The following is a 22,777-nucleotide window of genomic DNA, read 5'->3' as shown; positions in this document are numbered from 1 at the left end:
ACTGTTCAGTTGCCTGACAGCCAATCACGCAATTATTAACAGGCAAAAAGTTCTCTATCACTGATAACTGATCACTTGTCCGGAGACCAATGTCTGCACATCCCTCAGCCCCAAATCAACGGCAACTCATACTTTGGGGAGTCCGAAATTAGAGGGCATAGGCTTAAGGTGACGGGGAAAGATATAAAAGGGACCTAAGGGGCAACCTTTTCATGCAGAGGGTGGTGTGAGTATGGATTGAGCTGCCAGAGAAAGTGGTGGAGGCAGGTACAATTACAACATTTAAAAGATGTCTGAATGGGAAGGGTTTAGGGGTATACCGGCCAAATGTTGGCAAATGGGACGAGATTTATATAGGATATCTGGCTGGCGTGATGAGTTGGACCACAGGTCTGTTTCCATGCTGTATATCTCTATGACTCTATGACTTCTGGCTGCCACAAATGGAGTTTTGATGTTTCCTGTTGTTTAAAATGAAACAGAGAAGCAGGCACGCTGCAAGTTCAATTGTTCCTTTGTGTTGGTCCCTTCTTAAACAAACAGACCTGTGAAATCTCAGATGGCTATGAATGTCTGCATTTTATTAGCAATTCACCTGAGATTTAAGATTGTAGCTCAAATGTGAAAGGTCACATGATTTGTGGCAGCCATTTTAATATTCAGTTTTAAAATTATACGCTGAAGAATAATAATGAGGATATGACACTAGGTGTTGTTTGAATGATATGCACTAATTTCTGATGATATCTTAATTATTCCTACACAATAAACATACTTCACTTGCACATGTGTAATAAAAACAGAAAGTGCTGGAGAAACTCAGCAGGTAGAAGAGCATCTGCAGAGAGAAAAGGATCATTTTTGCACCTGTCAACGTCTGCATGAGAGTCAAATTGGACTCAAAACATGCTGCCAAGCCAGCCGAGTTTCTCCAGGACTCCGCCTTTAGTTCAGATCTTGAACAAGCAGTATTTTGCATTTGTCTCCTGTATATCTAATGCTGTGCGAAGAAGGAGGTAAAGTGTTTATGATGATGAAAAATCTTACCTAAGTTCAGATGCTGTGCAGATGATATTAAGACAAATAGAGCAACAAAGTTACTTCTAACTTACTAATCAAAATTGCAAGTAGCTGCATTGTGATATGTGTGTAATATATTAAGATTTTTAATGTAAAATCAGACAGATTTTAGTTTTAAGTTCAGTGATGGTAACTTTAAAAAAAAATTAAAAGTAAATTCAGAACATGATCTACTTACATTATTTCCAAGAAAGCATGTGATTCTATTAAGGATTTAGCAGGACACCTGTGTATTAATTGATGGAAAGTTTATACTGTTGAGTTTACAACAAAAAGTTGTTGTGGGGAAAAAAACTATGTCTGGCCACTAGTTTAATTTTGTTTGAGTTCAGTTCAGCAAAATCAAGTTTTCACCCTTCTGGAAGGGTTTAGTTTGTGAAGTCTCCAAGCTGTGAAGGTTTATAGAGAAGTTTCTAAGTTGTCAGAACTAAAAATCCATTAACACTATCAGATCAGTAAGGAGGGTATGGACAGTGGAACTGAAAAGAGACCATAAAACTGTCTCAACAGTCCAAGAAGGAGAACTTGAAGGTGTCAGTTAAAAAGTAGAGTCGAGAAAGTGTTAATATTCCTCGGATTGAGTACTTGTCAAAGGATTTTGCTGGTAATATCTATGGCAAGATCTTTCCAAATTGTCATATATATAGTTTATTGTGTAATAAAATTGTATTTTTGTGTTAAAGAACATTGGCAACGTTGTGTGAATATATTCAATGACTGACTACTACAGTAATCAAACTGCAAGAATGAAACTTAAGATCTATCGATCCAGGTTTCACCCTGGGATTTGACTTGTCCAAAATTACAGTTGACTGGAATCATAACTCATTCCTCATTACCCATATGTGGCAAGTGGCTAATGTATTGGACAAGACTCAACCCAGATGAAGTTGGATTAGAGGATATTTATTTGTGAGCTAGTTGAGTGCCTGTGTTCAAAATTTTAGCTGGACCTCACTCTTTTACGAGAATGATATTATTACGTAGATCAGCCTTATATTTGATCCCAAATAAATGTTTCCTTCAGAAGGAATAAAACTTTGCTTGCCTGGGAAAAGAGTATGAGGGCAAGCTGGAGATAGACCAAAATTTACAATCCTACAACATGCCTGGCAGTCCTATCATACAACTACCTAAAATGATCCCTGTATTATCCAACATCATTTCTTCTCATATCCAAAATACTACCAGATAAACAACAGTGTTTGAAGAAAATAGGATAAAACCATTTTTAAAATACTTTGGCTTTTCTCCCAGGTCTGCCCACAGTAGCATCCCAAGGAAATTAATCCTAATTCCTGAAGACTTCTTAGGGAGTGATAATATTAGTGCCAGGTGATGAGAAATGGTAAAATTATTATTCCTCAAAGACTACTATCCATTGGTCCCTAACACAATGCGTAATAAGTTTTGTCAATATTGACAAAAATGTATAGACAATAGACAATAGGTGCAGGAGTAGACCATTCAGCCCTTCAAGCCAGCACCACCATTCAGGATACTGATTGTGGATGATCATTCACAATCAGTATCCTGTTCCTGCCTTATCCCCATAACCCTTGATTCCACTATCTGTAAGAGCTCAGCTTCATTATATAGTGTATAAACATAACTAATTTCTCCAATATTGTATGCAATGCTGAATTAGTTTAGTATTATATGCAATGCAAAGTAAGTTTCTTCATTATTATAATGTACACTGTGGAATTAGTTTCATGTTCAACACATAATTAATTTCTCCATTATATGTAATGCCTAATTTTTTTCCACCATAATAAATGTTGTTATTATATACAACGAATTTATCTATCATTGTATGCAATGTGTAATTCGTTTACAATTATATATAATGCATAGTTAATTTTCTATTATATACAATCTCTAATTTGTCTCTTCATTATTAAATGTAAAGCAAATTAGCTTATTATATACAACGTAGAATTCAACTTCTTCACTATTACGTACAACTCAGAATCAGTTTCATTCGATGCACTGCTGTATTGGTTCCTTCATTATTATTTTGTGTGTGAGAAACTCCAGTTTATCACTGGTTTATGGGTCGATGTCTCTTTGTCCTACGTACTGTATACTTGCAGTTACGTACCCTTTACCCTTTGACCTTCGCCCAGGCGCTCGCTTGCGCGGCTCTTCGCTGATGGATGCTGAGCGTCCCTTCGTCGCTAGTGCCTACACGGCCTGTTTCTTTGCTTTAGTCTCTTCATTCGCGCTCTGCTCAAAACTATGAGAAGGAAGTCCAGAATCCTGCTGTGCTTCGCCTTCCTCTGGGTTTTGGGGATCGCTTATTACATTTACCTGGGCAGCGGGACGAGCCGGAAGGTAAGAATTGATTTTTTTAATCTGAAGTGCGGTTGGTTGAGTGACTGGGCCTCTGCTTCCAACCTAACAGGCAATAATGCGAGCCGCTGGATCCGTCCCAGACATTGGACTGGAGCAAATTGCTCATACTCACAAGGACATCCATAGATCACTCATAGATACTACCCACATAGCAGCATTCACACTGACTGCACACACAAGACCCCACACCATACAGATACAGAAGACACATATGTTACACAAGCAGGAGAGCACTCAACACACTATACGTACAGGGACAGTTCTGTACACATGGGAACACTTAAAGCGTACACACTGGAATATATGGTAGACCACTTAAGTGCAATCATAAAAACAGAGGTCTGCGTACATAGAGCACTTGCTTACGCAGCGGAGCTTAGATAAAATTAAAACATTTTGCATAAAATTGGATTTTGTTCAAGCACTCGTCTGTATACCTGGAAGATATGAACCAGTGAATTGTCTTATTTTTGATGGAATCCTGTGACATTAGCTGGAACACTAAACATTCATTGATATGTATTCAAACATACACTGTTACTGTAACTCTGTCAGATGCTAATTTACTGAACCTGTCAGATGTTCATTCTGACATTTGGTGCAGTACTGTCATACACTCAGACGTGCATTCAATTTGTAGGAAAATACACAGTCTTAAAAAGTCAGTGAGTTGCTGAGACCTTCGTTGGATGACTTACAAACATTCAGACTTCACTAGTACACCCAAACAATCATTAAAGCATTCAGTACACTACCTATACCAAAACAGAATTGCGCATAAGATCCAGGGTTTCCCAGTCATTTTGAAAGATGCAATAAATGACATTTAGCTATAGTTGTGTCAACATTATGTTGATATATATGTCAAGTTTCATCTTGACATGGATTGCTTTTACTGCTTAAGTGTGATATTTGTATTTTGACATTAACATTTCACTGGCTTTATTGTTTTGCAGTTTTATTAGGAAACTATTGTTACAAATTAAAACAAAAGAATTGCAGATGTTGAAGATCTGAAACGAAAACAGAAATTGCTGGAGAAATTCAGTAGGTCTGGAGAGAAAGCAAAGTTAATGTTTCATGTCCGTTGACCCTTCTTCAGAGCTGTTCTACAGAACTGCTGTGTTTCTCCAACCCTTTGTTTGTTTTAGATTACCGGTATTGGCAGTATTTTGCTTTTATACCATAAGTTTAAGGTGGTCGTTAATAAATTCAAGAATGAAAAGGCTTTATTCAGAGAATCTATTCACCTGCCTTACAAGTATTCATTGATACCATTTACGCTGCCTTCTGAGGCACTATTCCAAAGTTGCAGTACCCTCTGAGTGAGAAAACTCTCCTAATTTCTGTCCTGAAAGATGCCCCTAAGTTTAAAACAGTGGCAACATTGAAACCGATCCACAAGTGACCTTATCTAGACCATTCAACATCTTAAGCACTTCATTCAAGTCACCCCTCATTCTTCGAAACTTCATAAAATTAGGCCCAGCCTGTCAGCCTATCCTCATAAGGCAACTTGCTCATTCCAGATATTGTTCCAGTAAACCTCCCTGGAGCAGAGATAATGGACGGTCTAGGCCCGAAATGTCAGCCTTCCTGCTCCTAAAATGTTGCTTGGCCTGATCTGTTCATCCAGCTACACGCCTTATTATCTCCCCCGGAACAACTCCGATGTATTTACATCCATCCTTAAATAAGAAGCCAAACTGGTACACAGTATTTGATTTATGGTCTCCTCAATGACCTGTAACTGAGGCATAATATCCATTTTTGTTCAATTCCTCTTATTACAAAGAATAACACCCCATTGACTTTCTTGATCATGTGCTGTAATAACTTATTGTGACTTATGTACCAGAATACCTAAATCCTTTCCCTCCCAGAGTACTGCAGTTATCCTCTTTTTAATTAATATTTTGATTTTTTTCCATTTTGGAATTGAGTCTTCGATTAACAATAGGTTGAGTGATAGACTTGTGTGGGTGTGCTGTGTAATTTAGACATCTGGCCTCACAGTACAAGAATATCTATTAAACAAAAGGAAGGTAAGACAGTTTCATGGGCTAAGAGTTAGAAGTTATAATTACCTTCTGATCTGTAAACTTGTCTTGCCAATAATTGTTAACTAGCAATTTCACTGTTACCATGGAATCTCTTTAATCTTGGCTCAAAGCTTCAGGACTGGACATTGTCTCAATGGATCCTGGTCAAATAATCTCTTAATATTTAGTTCCTCCCTTCACCACACATGCCCCTATTTTGAGTAGTTTTATATTATTTGTAAATTTTGGCTGGTATGTCAAAGTTACAGTTTCTGTGTGTAATTTTTAAGTGGTTCACTTGTGGTAGTACACTTGTTTCTGAGTCACAAGTTCCCACTCTAGGGCTTGTGTACAAAAATCTATGCTGATACGCCAACACTGAGGGAATGCTACACTCTGGGGATTTTGTCCTCTTGAGTGAAACATTAAATCAAGACCCAATCCATCTGATTAAATGGTGTAAAAGATCTCATATTGCTATTTTGAAGAAGAGAAGGAGAATTATCCTTGGTGGCCTAACTAGTATTTATTCATTAGACTACAATTAAGACTACAGATTATTAGTTGCTTTAACATTGCTGGTTCTGGGAATTTGGTGGGCACAAATTGACAGTAGTATTCTTGTGTTATTAGCAGTGGCTACACTTCAGAAGCGTTTAAGTGGCTGTGAAGCATTTTGAGATGTGGTGGTTGTGAAAAGTGCTAGAAAAATGCAAGTCTTTCTGTGCTTATTTTTAAAATTGGAATTGACACAGGGCCTAGTATTTCTGTGCAACTTGATCCTCGGGTTTTCCCTTCCCGAATAAGGTGTGACCACCACCACCACCTTCCTTCAGCTGCCCTTCGCCTGCTCATCAAGTCTCCTGCAGGGCAGCAATACCAGTGTTGAAGCATCTGAGTTCACAGGCGACAAGGTCAGTTCTTCGTTCTGAAGGATTGTTTTACGTGTTGCTGATGAAGTTTTATATATTCCAGGTTCCAAGTTTGAGTTTGACTTTGATTTTTAGATCACAGATAAATGAGCCTACTGGATGTGGAATTCCAGCCAGGTTGAAACAGAACATATTTAGGGCACATCTTCTAGCACCTTCCCTGTGACGAGGGATGACCAGAGTGGATCCTGAAGAGGGCTGCTCAGTCATGAAGAAAACTGCTGAAATGCTTGTTCATATTGCAAGAGCAAAATGACTTAGTCAAACTTCACCTCCTACATGCTGATCTAAAGCTAGGGACTTCCAGATTGCCTAGTCCTAGCCTCATTGGCTCTCCTTGATCACTACAGCGCTTGTGTTGTGTGTGATGGGGTTGAATTCCACTAGCTAGACACATTTTTAAAGTTGGAATGCTGTCGCACATCAGCATATATGGTCCATGACGGAATGTAGATCCAGTTCCAGTGGAAAGGCAACTTTGACAATTGGGAATCTCTGCTGCTGCCTTCACCTGCCATCACAGTCATTGATATCACACAAATATTTTTGACCTGAATCACCATTGAGTACTTGTTTTGGATTGCACTTTGTCTGGTTCCTTTCTTTCACGTCATGGGTGGCCCTGCCAGGAGGTGAGAACCCCTGGCACATCTCACTCAGGATCAACAGAACACTCAAGCCTCTCCACCGTAACAAGGTGGCCATTCATGGAAAGACAGATCTTTATATATCATATTTGTGTGAGTAAAGCAAGTATCTTTAGGTTTCTGTTAGTTACCATTAGTTGTCTGTTGGTTATTGGTTAGTGTGAGTATTTCCACACCCATAAACTAAATAAAATATTTCTGAGGGCATAATAATAGATCAGAAGGAAAAAGGATTATGTGTAATTAAATACATCTTTGACCACCTATATAAACAGTAGTGTTAGCGTATGTAGTAACATTATCCAGGTTGACATTCTTTTGGATTAGATTTTACCCTGAGACCGTTCTGCCTAGTTAGGTGGACGTAAGAGATCTCCTGGTACTGTTTTGTAGAAGAATAGTGTTCTTCTCCAGTGACAAAATTGATCCCTCACCCAGTGTCACTGAAACAAATGGATCAGTCCCAGTTACTGTGGGTAAAGTACCTGCTGAATTTCCAACATTATATAGTGTCAGCAAATCCAAGAGTGAAAAGCACTGTAAAGCACTTTGGGTTGACGTTGTGAAAGGTGTTCTATGAATGCAATTTCAATTTCTTTGTTTATATTTGCTTTGAGATGAGCAATTGTAAGATTTATTTCTCATTTAATACTATGACCACTGGAGTTAGACTGTCAACCTCTGGTTCTTTATCCATCCCATTTTTGTCACAGGTCCATGGTTGTACTGAAAAATATTTTAAATAGTATTTGATTTGTGTTCTTTTTCTAAAAGAAGTGAGAATATGCATTGTCACATGTAATGCTTTTAAATTCACTTCCTCACTCAGTCCTTTTTAAACTGTGCCAACAGGATTAGACATAGTGCTATATGGACTGTGTGGAGGACAAATAGGGTGCTGATTTTGATTTTTTACTTCTTTGAAGTTATAAACCATTTGTATTGTTTGTAGTCAGACCATTGGTGTCACTGGCAATATCGAATGAGTTGGTTATCCCAGTGGGCTAGAGGGCCAGCCTTTGTTCAGGATAATGTCAACAGTGCAGGATCAGTTTCCATTCTGACTTGGGCGAGCCACCACTGATGAAAAAGCTGTCAAAGGAGATTATTCTGGATGAAGAACTAGCAGGCAATGAATCAATTACCTTGCTGCATGCAATGCTTGAATAGTAAGCCATCCAAATGCTAAACGTGATGTAGGCCATTCTTATTTGAGGTTTGAAGGCTGATAAACCCCCACGGTCTGATAATCTACATCTGAGGGTATTAAAGTAGGTTGCCATGGAAATAGTGCATGTGTTGTTGTCACATTCCAAAATTCTGTCAATTCTGTAACAATCCTGGAGATTAGAGATCAGTTAGCCTAAAATCATTAGTAGGGAAAATATTGGAGTCTTTGACAAAGGATGTGATAATAGGGCCCTTACAAAATACCTACGGTACTGCACAAAATCAATGTGGATTTATAAAAGGGAAATTGTGTTTGACAAAGATACTGTGAGTTTTATAAAGGGTATAACTGTAAGCTGAGGGAGAACCAGTGGATGTGATACATTTGGATTTTCAGAAAACTTTGATAAATCTCGTTTAAGACACTATCGTGTAAAATCAAAGCACATAGAATTGGTGATAATACGGGCATGGATTGAGAATTGGTTAGCGGACAGAAAAAAGTGTATGAATAAATGGGTCATTTACAAAGTAGAAAATGGGGTACTGCAGGGAGACTGAAATAGTATCAGAGATAATGGGAACTGCAGATGCTGGAGAATTCCAAGATAATAAAATGTGAGGCTGGATGAACACAGCAGGCCAAGCAGCATCTCAGGAGCACAAAAGCTGACGTTTCGGGCCTAGATCCTTCATCAGACAGGGGGATGGGGAGAGGGAACTGGAATAAATAGGGAGAGAGGGGGAGGCGGACCGAAGATGGAGAGTAAAGAAGATAGGTGGAGAGAGTATAGGTGGGGAGGTAGGGAGGGGATAGGTTAGTCCAGGGAAGACGGACAGGTCAAGGAGGTGGGATGAGGTTAGTAGGTAGATGGGGGTGCGGCGTGGGGTGGGAGGAAGGGATGGATGAGAGGAAGAACAGGTTAGGGAGGCAGAGACAGGTTGGACTGGTTTTGGGATGCAGTGGGTGGGGGGGGAAGAGCTGGGCTGGTTGTGTGGTGCAGTGGGGGGAGGGGACGAAATGGGCTGGTTTAGGGATGCAGTAGGGGAAGGGGAGATTTTGAAACTGGTGAAGTCCACATTGATACCATTAGGCTGCAGGGTTCCCGGGCGGAATATGAGTTGCTGTTCCTGCAACCTTCGGGTGGCATCATTGTGGCAGTGCAGGAGGCCCATGATGGACATGTCATCTTGGAGACCGCTTTGCAGAACACCTCCGCTCAGTTCGCAACAAACAACTGCACCCCCCAGTCGCAAACCATTTCCACTCCCCCTCCCATTCTCTAGATGACATGTCCATCATGGGCCTCCTGCAGTGCCACAATGGTGCCACCCGAAGGTTGCAGGAACAGCAACTCATATTCCGCCTGGGAACCCTGCAGCCTAATGGTATCAATGTGGACTTCACCAGTTTCAAAATTTCCCCTTCCCCTACTGCATCCCTAAACCAGCCCAGTTCGTCCCCTCCCCCCACTGCACCACACAATCAGCCCAGCTCTTCTCCCCCCACCCACTGCATCCCAAAACCAGTCCAACCTGTCTCTGCCTCCCTAACCGGTTCTTCCTCTCACCCATCCCTTCCTCCCACCCCAAGCCGCACCCCCATCTACCTACTAACCTCATCCCACCTCCTTGACCTGTCCGTCTTCCCTGGACTGACCTATCCCCTCCCTACCTCCCCACCTATACTCTCTCCACCTATCTTCTTTACTCTCCATCTTCGGTCCGCCTCCCCCTCTCTCCCTATTTATTCCAGTTCCCTCTCCCCATCCCCCTCTCTGATGAAGGGTCTAGGCCCGAAACGTCAGCTTTTGTGCTCCTGAGATGCTGCTTGGTCTGCTGTGTTCATCCAGCCTCACATTTTATTATACTGCAGGGAGACTAGCTGTTTACAAAATATTTCAATGATTTGCTTAAGAGAATCAAGTGTAACATTTCTCCACACTCCCCTCCAACCCCACCACACCCAGCACCGTCCCCTGTAACCGCAGGAATTGCTACACTTGTCCCCACACCTCCTCCCTCACCCCCATCCCAGGCCCCAAGATGACTTTCCACATCAAGCAGATGTTCACCTGCACATCTTCCAATGTGGTATACTGCATTCGCTGCACCCAGTGTGGCTACCTCTACATTGGGGAAACCAAGAAGAGGCTTGGGGACCACTTTGCAGAACACCTCCGCTCGGTTCGCAATAAACAACTGCACCTCCCAGTCGCGAACCATTTCAACTCCCCCTCCCATTCCTTAGACGACATGTCTATCCTGGGCCTCCTGCAGTGCCATAATGATGCCACCTGTAGGTTGCAGGAACAGCAACTCATATTCCGCTTGGGAACCCTGCAGCCCAATGGTATCAATGTGGATTTCACCAGCTTCAAAATCTCCCCTTCCCCCACTGCATCCCAAAACCAGCCCAGCTCGTCCCTGTCTCCCTAACCTGTTCTTCCTCTCACCTATCCCCTCCTCCCACCTCAAGTCACACCTCCATTTCCTACCTACTAACCTCATCCCGTCCCCTTGACTTGTCCATGCTCCACGGACTGACCTATCCCCTCTCTACCTCCCCACCCATACTCTCCTCTCCACCTATCTTCTCCTCTGTCCATCTTCGGTCCGCCTCCCCCTCTTTCCCTATTTATTTCAGAATCCTCTCCCCATTCCCCTTTTCTGATGAAGGGTCTAGGCCCGAAACGTCGGCTTTTGTGCTCCTGAGATGCTGCTTGGCCTGCTGTGTTCATCCAGCTCCACACTTTGTTATCTCGGATTCTCCAGCATCCGCAGTTTCCATTATCTCTGGTAACAATTCTGTGCTTACCAATGACAAAGTTAGGTGGTAAGGTGGATGTAAAGAGATTTCAGGGTGATTTAGTCAGTTGAGTGAGTGGGAAAATATATGGCACATGCAGTATAATATGAATAAATGTAGGAAAAACAGAATGGCAGACAACTATTTAAATAGTATTGGATTGGGAAAAATTGATGTTTGAACAACTGAGTGTTCTTGTACACTAGTCTTTGAAAGCAAACATTCTGGTATAGTCAGCAGTTACGAATGCACATGGTTTGTTTGTCTTCACCGCAGCAGGAACAAGGAAGTTTTATTGCAGCTGTATAGGATCTTGGTGAGAACACACCGGGAGTATTGCATGCCATTTGGACTCCTTAGTGGAAAAGATATACGTGCTGTAGAGAGATAGCAATGAAGGTTCACCAGACTGATATTTGGGATGGTCGGTTAGTCTTAAGAGAATTGGGTCGAGTGAGCCTGTAGTCACTCTAATTGGAAGAATGAGAGGGGATTTTATTGAAATGTATACATTTCTGATATGGTTGCAGGGACAATGTTTTCTCTGGCCAGAGAGGAGGGTAATGGTCTCAGAATATGTGGCAAGTCATTTCAGATTGAGGTGGGAAAGTTCTTCGCTCCATGGGTGAGAAACCTGTTCAGTTTTCTATACAGAAGAGCTGTGAAAGTGAAGTCACTGAATATTTTTAAGGAAGAAGTAGACTTTCAGAAGCTAAAGGTATCAAGGAAAAGGGGAGAATTTCATCTTGAGAAAACAACCAGATGTGATTTTGTTCGATGGCGGAGTGAGCTCAGTTGGGGAAAGACTTAAATCCTCTTCTACTTTTGATGTTTCTAATCACCCATTCCTAGTTGCAGCAATACTACTCCAGTCAGTGTGGTGTTTTACAGTTTGATACAACTGGGAACCCCATAAGGAACCTTTTGAAGGAAATTAATAGTCAACTACTTTGGTGCTGTAGTGGAATTCTAGACTAGGTAATAATGACATAATGGGCATGAGTGTACGGTTGAGTTTTAATAACAGTTCTATAATTTTTGTCACTTTTACTGAATTTTTATTTCCAGATGACCTTCAGGACTTGAGGATGCAAATATAAGCTCATTCTCAATAGATTGGATGGTCTTCTATGTTGTAACAAATCTGTGACTCCAGCACAATACTAAGCTTGGTTAGACTGCGCCTGGAATATGCTTGTGCACTTTTGGCTTCCTTACCTCAGGAAGGATACCATGGTCACAGAGGGAGTGCAACGAAGGTTCGCCAGACTTGTTGCCAGGATGTCATGCCTGTCCTTTGAAGAGAGGTTAGGCAAATTGGGGCTTGTGTTCTTTAGAGTTTTGAAAATGAGAAGTGACCTCCTTGAAATCTGCATAAAGAGATAGACAGGGTAGATGCAAGTAAGATATTTCCTTTGCCTGTTGAATATAGAACCAGGGGACACAATTTAAAATAAGAGGGAGTGTCACTCAGAACTGAAATGAAAATTTGTTTATGCAGATGGTTGTGAATCTTTGGAATTTTCCAACCAAGAGGGCTGTGAAAGTCCAGTCTTTGAGTCTGCTTAAGGTGGAGATTGTTAGGTAGAGTCATAGTTATTCAGTATAGAAACAGACCCCCTTTGGTCCAACTTGTCTATGCCCACTAGATATTCTAAACTGCCAGCATTTGGCACATATCCCTCTGAACCTTTCCTATTCACATATTTTCAATTACCAGTGGCATGAAATGTTACTATACTAGTGTGGGTTAAAATTGTTGAAGTGGTCAGTCACCTATGATCGTATTAAATGATTAAACAGGCCTGACCAGCTGGACAGCCTACTCTTGTTCCTATGTTCCACAGAAAGGACAGAAGGTACGAATGCCACATTTGCTGATGACACAAAGGCAGATAAGTTTTTGAAGAGGGCTTGGAAGACTACAAAAAGAGAGGGAGAAGTTAGATGAGTGGGCAGAGATCTGGCAAATGCAAAATAATGTGGGAAAATAATTAAAATCGTCTGTTTTGGCAGGAAGGATAAAGAGGTAGCATATTATTGTGAGAGATTAGGGAACTCTGAGGTGCAGAGGGATCTGGTACACAAGTGCATGAATTGCAAGAGGCAAGAATGTATGAACAGCAAGAAATTAGGAAAACTAACAGAATATTCTCACTTATTTTTGGGGGAATTGAATACAAGGTAGAGAGTTATTCTTCAGTTAAACAGGGCACTGGAGAGACTACATTTGGAGAATTTTGCACAATATTAGAATGTAGAAGCTAGGAGCAGAAATAGGCCATTCGGTATATCATGGTTGATCTTCTTTCTAAATACCTTAATCCTGCTTTCTCCCATTTCTCTTGATGCTTTTAATAGCTAAAATAATTTTTTTTTGAATACACTCAGTGACACAGCCTCCACAGCTAATTTAATGAATTCCATATGTTGACCATCCTCTGAATGAAGAAATGCTTCCTCATCTCAGTCCTAAATAGCCTACCTTGTATTCTGTAACCCTTGACTCCCCAACTAGGAGAAACATTTGCCCTGCATTTAGCCTGCCTGGACTAGCAAAGAAGTCCACTGTAATGTTTTGATATATCATGTAAAAGAAAACCCCTTTGGCATGTAGCCCTCCCAGTGTACTGCAGAAAGCTGCAACACAAAATGACTTGGGAGTATGAAACACGGAAAGCTAGCAGACAGGAAGGCTAAAGCATTTTGCCCTTATTTCAAGAAGGTTGGAGGATAAAAATCGGGAAGTCTTACTGCGACTGTACAAAATGCTGGTGATAACACACCTAGAGTATTTGGTTTGGCCCGCTTATTTCAGGGAATACAGCATTTTCATTGGAGGCAGTATAGAGAAGGTACGCTATGGTGATTTCCGGGATGGGGGAATTGACTTATGAATAAAGGCTAACTGGGTTGGGACTCTACTCGTGAGTTTACAAGAATCGGAGAATTTGGCCCATTGAGTCCACACTGATCCTCCTAAGAGCATCACACTCATACCCACCCCCCACCCCATCCCTGTAACCCCTACATATCCTATGGCTAATCCACCTAGTCTGCACTTCCCTGGATACTACAGTAATTTAGCATGGCCACTCCACCTAATCTGCACATTTTTTGGACTATGCGAGGAAACTGGGGCACATGGAGGAAACCCAGGCAGACACAGAGAAAGTGTGCAAACTCTACACAGACAGTCACTCAGTGTGAAATGGAACCCGGGTCTCTGTTACTGTGAGGCAGCTGTGGTAACCACGTAACCAATTAGCCACTTTGCCACCCAAAGTTATTTGTTGCATATGAACCAGATAGGAGTCAATCCTACAATCTTCTGATCAGAGCTTAGACGCGTTTCCCCCGTGCCACTGGCAATGAATGAGAGGTGATCTTGTCAAAATATGTAGGATTCGTAAGGGCTTGATAGGGTAAATGCTGAGAGAGTGTGTCCTCTCCGTGGAGAGACTAGGACCAGAAGGCATATCCTTAGAATGAAGGAATGCCAACTTAAGACTGAGATAAGGAGGAATTTCTTCTCTCAAAGTGTTGAGAGTGTGGAGCTCCTTTCACATGCGGTAGGGGGGGCAAGAGTCCTTGTGTATATTAAAGGCTGAGATATACAGATTCTTGATCAGTGGGGCAATCAGGATTATGGGGATAAGGCAGGTAAGTGGACGTGAGGTATGTTGGATCAGCCATGCTCCTGTTGAATGGTGGAGTGGGCTTGAGGATCTGAATGACATAGTCCTGCTCTGATTTCTTATGGTCTTCAGTGAGCATCAGCCTAGATTACGTGTTTAAGTCTTTGGACTGAGACTAAAACCCACAACTTTGTAACTCAAGAAGCAAAACATGTGACCACCAAAACGTAGCTGGAGTAACAGAGAAAACAACATGTAGAGCTGGATGAACACAGCAGGCCAAGCAGCATCATAGGAGCAGGAAAGCTGATGTTTCAGGCCTAGACCCTTCAGAAAAGTTCCTACTATAGCTGGAGTAAGTTGTTTTTGCTCACCTGTTTTATGAGTACACAAATGCAAATTGTATGGTCAGTCAGAAAGCTACGGAGGAGTAAGAGAGATAATGGGAACTGCAGATGCTGGAGAATCCAAGATAACAAAATGTGAGGCTGGATGAACACAGCAGGCCAAGCAGCATCTCAGGAGCACAAAAGCTGACGCTTCGGGCCTAGACCCTTCATCAGAGAGGGGGATGGGGTGAGGGTTCTGGAATAAATAGCGAGAGAGGGGGAGGCGGACCGAAGATGGAGAGAAAAGAAGATAGGTGGAGAGAGTATAGGTGGGGAGGTAGGGAGGGGATAGGTCAGTCCAGGGAAGATGGACAGGTCAAGGAGGTGGGATGATGTTAGTAGGTAGGAGATGGGGGTGCGGCTTGAGGTGGGAGGAAGAACAGGTTAGGGAGGCAGGGACAGGTTGGACTGGTTTTGGGATGCAGTGGGTGGAGGGGAAGAGCTGGGCTGGTTGTGTGGTGCAGTGGGGGGAGGGGACGAACTGGGCTGGTTTAGGGATGCGGTGGGGGAAGGGGAGATTTTGAAGCTCGAAGTCCACCTTGATACCATTAGGCTGCAGGGTTCCCAAGCGGAATATGAGTTGCTGTTCCTGCAACCTTCGGGTGGCATCATTGTGGCAGTGCAGGAGGCCCATGATGGACATGTCATCTAAAGAATGGGAGGGGGAGTGGAAATGGTTTGCGACTGGGAGGTGCAGTTGTTTGTTGCGAACCGAGCGGAGGTGTTCTGCAAAGCGGTCCCCAAGCCTCCGCTTGGTTTCCCCAATATCGAGGAAACCACACCGGGTACAGTGGATGCAGTATACCACATTGGCAGATGTGCAGGTGAACCTCTGCTTAATGTGGAAAGTCATCTTGGGGCCTGGGATAGGGGTGAGGGAGGAGGTGTGGGGGCAAGTGTAGCATTTCCTGCGGTTGCAGGGGAAGGTGCCGGGTGTGGTGGGGTTGGAGGGCAGTGTGGAGCGAACAAGGGAGTCACGGAGAGAGTGGACTCTCTGGAAAGCAGACAGGGGTGGGGATGGAAAAATGTCTTGGGTGGTGGGGTCGGATTGTAGATGGCGGAAGTGTCGGAGGATGATGCGTTGTATCCGGAGGTTGGTGGGGTGGTGTGTGAGAACGAGGGGGATCCTCTTGGGGCAGTTGTGGCGGGGGCGGGGTGTGAGGGATGTGTTGTGGGACCGTCTCCCGCATTTCCCGTGACACATCCCTCACGCCCCGTCACCGCCACAACCGCCCCAAGAGGATCCCCCTCGTTCTCACACACCACCCCACGAACCTCCGGATACAACGCATCATCCTCCGACACTTCCACCATCTACAATCCGACTCCACCACCCAAGACATTTTTCCATCCCCTCCCCTGTCTGCTTTCCAGAGAGACCACCCTCTCCGTGACTCCCTTGTTCGCTCCACACTGCCCTCCAACCCCACCACACCCGGAACCTTCCCCTGCAACCGCAGGAAATGCTACACTTGCCCCCACACCTCCTCCCTCACCCCTATCCCAGGCCCCAAGATGACTTTCCACATTAAGCAGAGGTTCACCTGCACATCTGCCAATGTGGTATACTGCATCCACTGTACCCGGTGTGGCTTCCTCGACATTGCTGAAACCAAGCGGAGGCTTGGGGACCGCTTTGCAGCACACCTCCGCTCGGTTCGCAACAAACAACTGCACCTCCCAGTCGCAAACCATTTCCACTCCCCCTCCCATTCTTTAGATGACATGTCCATCATGGGCCTCCTGCAGTGCCACAATGATACCACCCGAAGGTTGCAGGAACAGCAACTCATATTCCGCTTGGGAACCCTGCAGCCTAATGGTATCAATGTGGACTTCTCGAGCTTCAAAATCTCCCCTTCCCCCACCGCATCCCTAAACCAGCCCAGTTCGTCCCCTCCCCCCACTGCACCACACAACCAGCCCAGCTCTTCCCCTCCACCCACTGCATCCCAAAACCAGTCCAACCTGTCTCTGCCTCCCTAACCTGTTCTTCCTCCTACCCATCCCTTCCTCCCACCCCAAGCCGCACCCCCATCTCCTACCTACTAACCTCATCCCACCTCCTTGACCTGTCCATCTTCCCTGGACTGACCTATCCCCTCCCTACCTCCCCACCTATACTCTCTCCACTTACCTTCTTTTCTGTCCATCTTCGGTCCGCCTCCCCCTCTCTCCCTATTTATTCCAGAACCCTCACCCCATCCCCCTCTCTGATGAAGGGTCTAGGCCTGAAACGTCAGCTTTTGTGCTCCTGAGATGCTGCTTGGCCTGCTGTGTTCATCCAGTCTCACATTTTGTTATTACGGAGGAGTAAGATTGTGTTTCAATTTGAAGAGCCCACATGCTTATTAGTGGTGCAAAGGCTCCATTGTGCAGGGCACCGTGGAGAACCTATATGCTTCTCTTTTATAATATTGTGGAATTTTTTACATCCACCTGAATGGTGTTTTGTTTAATTTCTCAACTGAAAGACAGCAACTGTGACACTGCAGTGCAACCTTAGTACTAGCAATAGGAACAACAGGCTGTTATGTGCTCAAGATAATAAAATGTGAGGCTGGATGAACGCAGCAGGCCAAGCAGCATCTCAGGAGCACAAAAGCTGACGTTTCGGGCCTAGACCCTTCATCAGACTCTCTGATGAAGGGTCTAGGCCCGAAACGTCAGCTTTTGTGCTCCTGAGATGCTGCTTGGCCTGCTGTGTTCATCCAGCCTCACATTTTATTATCTTGGAATCTCCAGCATCTGCAGTTCCCATTATCTCTGTTATGTGCTCAAGTCTGCTTTTCTGTACCTAAGATGCTGCTTGGCCTGCTGTGTTCATCCAACTCTACACTTCTTGTTATCTTGGATTCTCCAGCATCTGCAGTTCCTTTTAACTCTTATCTGTAAACCCCCTACTTGTGACTCAAACGTAGGTGGTACTGTTGAGCAATGGCTGATGCGTTTGTACGCAATGTCATTGCTCCACAATGGTATTCGCCTAAAGCTTTTCTGTAAAGCCGTAAAGATATAGATTAGCTGGATCCACCTGTTAAACTAGTGTTGCTGGTTGGTTGTAGAATCCCTTTCACCAAAAGCAAACTAGTCAAAACTGTTGTATTTCCTAAATTTGTAAGAACAACTTAGATGCCACCTTAAAAAGAAAACAACTGATAAATTGCTCATTTTGCCCTGAAGTTTTTGCTGAGTATGCTGGTTTTCAAATACTTTTACTGTTTTCATACAGTATCATGAAAGGTTTCATGATTACCCAAGTTTCTTGATGATATCACGTTAATCACTACTTTCACAATCCATTGTCAGCATTTACAGTGGAAACTCCCTATGTAAACACTTATAATGGAAAAACCCATTAACAAAGTGTTGACACTTTGAACACAATCAGAACAGGTTGATTAAGAAATATCTACAAAAGTGAATAGCTTATGTGCCTAGCAGGCTGTAGTTAGGCCTCCCACAGCACTGGCTGCTTAGTTCACAGGAACCCGCATCTGACTGCCATTTACTTCAATCTATTATTTTACTCCTTTTAATCTTTTAAAATAAATTTAAAATATCTTATTTTTGACCCACACAGCCCCATGCTCCTATGTCTTCCTCAAATATACTTTACACAGAATCACAAAGGCTTTAAGTAAAGGAGGAGGCCATTCAGCCTAATGTTCTGCACCGGCTGTCCAAATCAACATTGTGACTTAATGCTGTTCTTCTGCCTTTTACTCCTATCTTTGCACATTGTTTCTATTCACATAATCATCCACTATTTTCATAAAGGAATCAGACTAGAGTTCTTCCTGAAATCCATTATTGTTTCACCTCTCTTCACTGTTTGACTTGAAATTTAATACTGTTTTTCTCCCTACAGGTGCTTCCCAGCTGCTGAGTTTATCCAATTGCAGTGAATCTTCTGGACCTATTTGAAGCCAGTTTAATAAGAAGGCTGTGTTCTTTTTACATAGTTGACCATCAGTGTACACCAACTAACAATGGGAGTACATCAGAATCTAGAAACTGTATTGATATGTACTGCAAATTTTCAATTCCCATCGATACACGAGCGCAAGCCATACAAACAAACGAATTCATTGTTGAAGCAAGCCATTGTACCTTACATCTTTCGCCATAGTTTTTTTTTGTTAGATAAATTATTTACCATGGTTTAGGAATCTTGCCTCTCTGGTCACACTGACTTGCGTTAACTTTAAGTACTGATTACAGAATAACATAGTACTGTGTTGCTCTGTATGTTTTACATGATGCACAGGGCTGAGATTATGGTCTATGGTCATGAGTCAATCGAAGTGTTGTTGTCAGGCAGATATCTCTAAGTTCAAGAACCCGTCCACTCTGTGATGTCTGCTCTTACTCCTTAGGAGAAAGCAACTTGTAAACAACTCTGTGTTCCACTAAACATGATTTTTAAAATGCAGCCACCTCTTTGCACTGTCTTCTTGGTTTAAGCCAGTATCTTTCTTTTTTTTGGTCCAAAACTAAATGAAGTTTTAAAAATATTGTCTTTACAGTAGTTAATGTTCGCCTCTGAGTGCAATCTAGGCTGGAATATCTGGACACAGTCCAACTGCATGAAACTACCTGGCATCGATCTCAACAAAAACTACTGTATCCTTGCACCAAACCTTCATTTGTAAAAGCACAAGCCAGAAGGAGCTGGACAATGGTCTCTTCCCCACCACAGTCAAATTGAGAACACGGGTGCACAGGGGTGAGACACGGAGCTTATTGGAAGGATCTAGCAGTGACGGCTTTTCTCATCACCAAGCTACACTTGGATGTTTACTTGAATGTTCTAATGATTAGATGTTCTAATTGTGCTTGCCACTACCTGGTGAACTTGTGGTCAGAGACATTTTTCAGCATAAACTTTCCAGAAAAAGAGCTATTAATGTAGCCTTCAGCTGCTTGGAGCATTTTACTGTAATGTTTACAGACCCTTCCCCTCCTTTACAACAGCACAAACAGGCAGAATCTCAGAATATACATAAAGGAGGCATAATCCCAGAAGACCATAGGGCTACAGAGAAGGATGACTGATGGTGGATTTAATCTGCTTGTCACCACGCCTCAAGCATGGCGTGAAGTGAGGTTGAGAATGTGGGACCCTCATGGTAACATCAGTTGGTGCAGGAATTGAACCCACTATTGATGTCACTCCGCATCCCAAATCAACCAACCAGCCAACTAAACCAATCAAGCTCAACTTCAGAACATAATGCTGACATTTTATATTTGTATAACGAAGAACTATGCACAGCTAATTGTACACAAAAGTAGCTATAAGGATAAAGGTGGTTTCTTTTTTGACTTGTTTATCTCGAGGTTTGTACAATATGCCCACGTGAGCAACGCCCATTTTCAATCTTCTCGTGAAGTAGAACGTGACAGCTGTGGTGCACGACTGAGGAATGAATCAAACCTGTTGCTGCATGCTACAACATCAAGAGCACTTTGCATCTTGAACTTTCAGGAATAGAGACTGTCACTCCCACACACTCACTTTCTATGTCCCCATAGCCACATGCTTCTTCCAGTTCTTATTGTATTTCCTTGTTCCAGCATTTTCAGGTATTCTGACCTGATGGTGAAGGGGACAAAAATTTAGATGACCCAGTTCCCAAACAATGGAATGTTGGTCTTACATCCATTTACGTTGGCTCCTGAAGCTTGCTTAAGACAATCACGCATATTATCAGTCTGAACACCGAAAGCTGTCTGAGAAGAAGATGGTTGCAGTGATTGTAATCAGGTCAGCCAGGTGGACCTCCTAGAATATGAGTTCCATGATTGGACCATATTAACAGCCTCAATCAGGGAGCCCTGGCTGACAGACAAGAACAGGAGTATCAGAGATTCTGATCACTCTGACAGCTGGCTCTGAGGGAGCTGGATCAGTTTCAAAGACTCTCCATGTGTAAATAAAGGGCATCGTGATGATGAGATATCAGCCTCTATGAATCTATTTCAGTGATGATGAGAGCACAGCATGCTCCTAAAGAAATTTGCTGGAGTTATCTCAGCAAGGGGCCTAGCAGTCACTTCCGTAGCTTCGCACAGGTCTCCCGGGGTTTTATCCACGTTTATGCATATTAATCCTTGTGCAGTACCTCCTCCTCTGTAACATGGACATTTTTCAAGATATTGCTATTTATTTCCCCACATTTTATGTCTGCCTTATCCTTCTCCACAGTAAACACTGATGCAAAATACTTGTTTATTATCTCCCCCATTTCCTGTGTTTCCACACAGCCTTGCTAATCTTTTTAAGGGGTCCTGTTCTGCCCTTAGTTACCCTTTTGTCCTTAATGTATTTATAAAATCCCTTTGGATTCTCCTTAACCCTATTTACCAAAGCTATTGTCATGTTCCCTTTTACCCTCCCTGATTTCCCTCTTAAGTATGGCCCTACTGCCTTTATACCCTTCTAGGGTATATTTTTGCTGACATATGCTTCCTCCTTAGTCTTGACCAAAACCTGAGTTTTTGTAGTCATCCAGCATTCGCTACACATTACCACCCTTGCCCTTCACCCAAACAGGAACATACGGTCTCTGGACCCTGGTTATCTCGTTTTTGAAGGCTTCCCATTTTCCACCTGTGAACATCTGTCCCCCGCAACCCACTTTTGAAAGTTCTTGCCTAATATCATCAAAATTGGCCTTTGTCCAATTTAGAACTTTAACTTTTCGATCTGGTCTATCTTCTTCCATCACTGTTTTAAAACTGATAGAAATTTGAAGACTGGCCCCAAAGTGCTGTCCCCCGATGCCTTGATCACCTGCCCTGCCTTTTTCCCTAAGAGTAGGTCAAGTTTTGCATCTTCTCTACACATTTTACAAATTCCTCTCCATTCAAGCCTTGAATACTGTGCCAGTCCCAGTCTATGTTTGGAAAGTTAAAATCCCCTACCATAACCACCCCATTATTCGTAGAGATGGCTGAGATCTTACAAATTTGTTTCTTAATTTCCTGCTGACTATTTGTGGGTCTATAGTAAAATCCCAATAAGGTGATCATACCTTTTTTTTGTTTCTCAGCTCCACCCAAATAACTTCCGTGAATGTATTCTCAGGAATATTCTCCCTAAGTACAGCTGTAAAGTCATCCCTAATCCAAAATGCCAATTCCCTCTCCTCTCTCGTCCACTTTTTGATCCTTCTTATAGCATCTATGCCCTGGAACATTAAGCTGCCAGTCCTGTACATCCCTAAACCATGTCTCTGTAATTGTTAGGATATCCCAGTCCCATATTCTCAACCATGCCCTGAATTCATCTGCCTTACCTTGTCAGGCCTCTTGCATTGGAAGAAATGCGGTTTAATTCATAAGTCCTACCTTATTCTCTACATTGTTCCTGCCTGCCCTGTCTGTTTGATGTATTCCTTTTCCCAACTGTACCAGTCTCAGACTGATCTTTTCCTTACTATCTGCCTCGGTCTCCCCATTCCCCAACTAGTTTAAATCCTCCTGAGCAGCTCCAGCAAATTCCCCACCAGTATATTAGCCCCCTTCCAATTCAGTGCAATTGTCCTTATACCCCAGAAGAGATTCGAATGATCCAAAAATGTGAATCCTCTCCCTTGCATCAGATCCTCAGCCAGACATTCAACTGTTCCATCCTCCCATTCTTACCCTCACTAGCTCGTGGCATCGGGAATAATCCAGATATTACTGTCCTGGAGGACATACTT

The 22,777-nt window shown here is 42.9% G+C and overlaps 1 protein-coding gene across 2 annotated transcripts in view; it reads left to right on the top strand.

The window, feature by feature from the left end:
- The first annotated feature begins 3,216 nt into the window (after positions 1-3,216).
- Positions 3,217-22,777, top strand: part of galnt2 (UDP-N-acetyl-alpha-D-galactosamine:polypeptide N-acetylgalactosaminyltransferase 2) — a 121,635-nt gene continuing 102,074 nt past the window's right edge. Inside the window, exon 1 of one of the 2 annotated variants that reach the window (XM_048530529.2) lies at positions 3,217-3,417. In XM_048530529.2, the coding sequence (XP_048386486.1) occupies positions 3,322-3,417 (96 nt within the window). In that variant the 5' untranslated portion in view covers positions 3,217-3,321. The remainder of the gene's footprint in view (positions 3,418-22,777) is intronic. The other variant, XM_048530528.2, reaches the window with a different exon arrangement.

This window comes from Stegostoma tigrinum, chromosome 4 (assembly GCF_030684315.1).
Source record: "Stegostoma tigrinum isolate sSteTig4 chromosome 4, sSteTig4.hap1, whole genome shotgun sequence".
Taxonomy (NCBI): Eukaryota; Metazoa; Chordata; class Chondrichthyes; order Orectolobiformes; family Stegostomatidae; genus Stegostoma; species Stegostoma tigrinum.
Note: the sequence above shows the minus strand (reverse complement) of the source record. Positions and strands in the feature narration are given on the sequence as shown.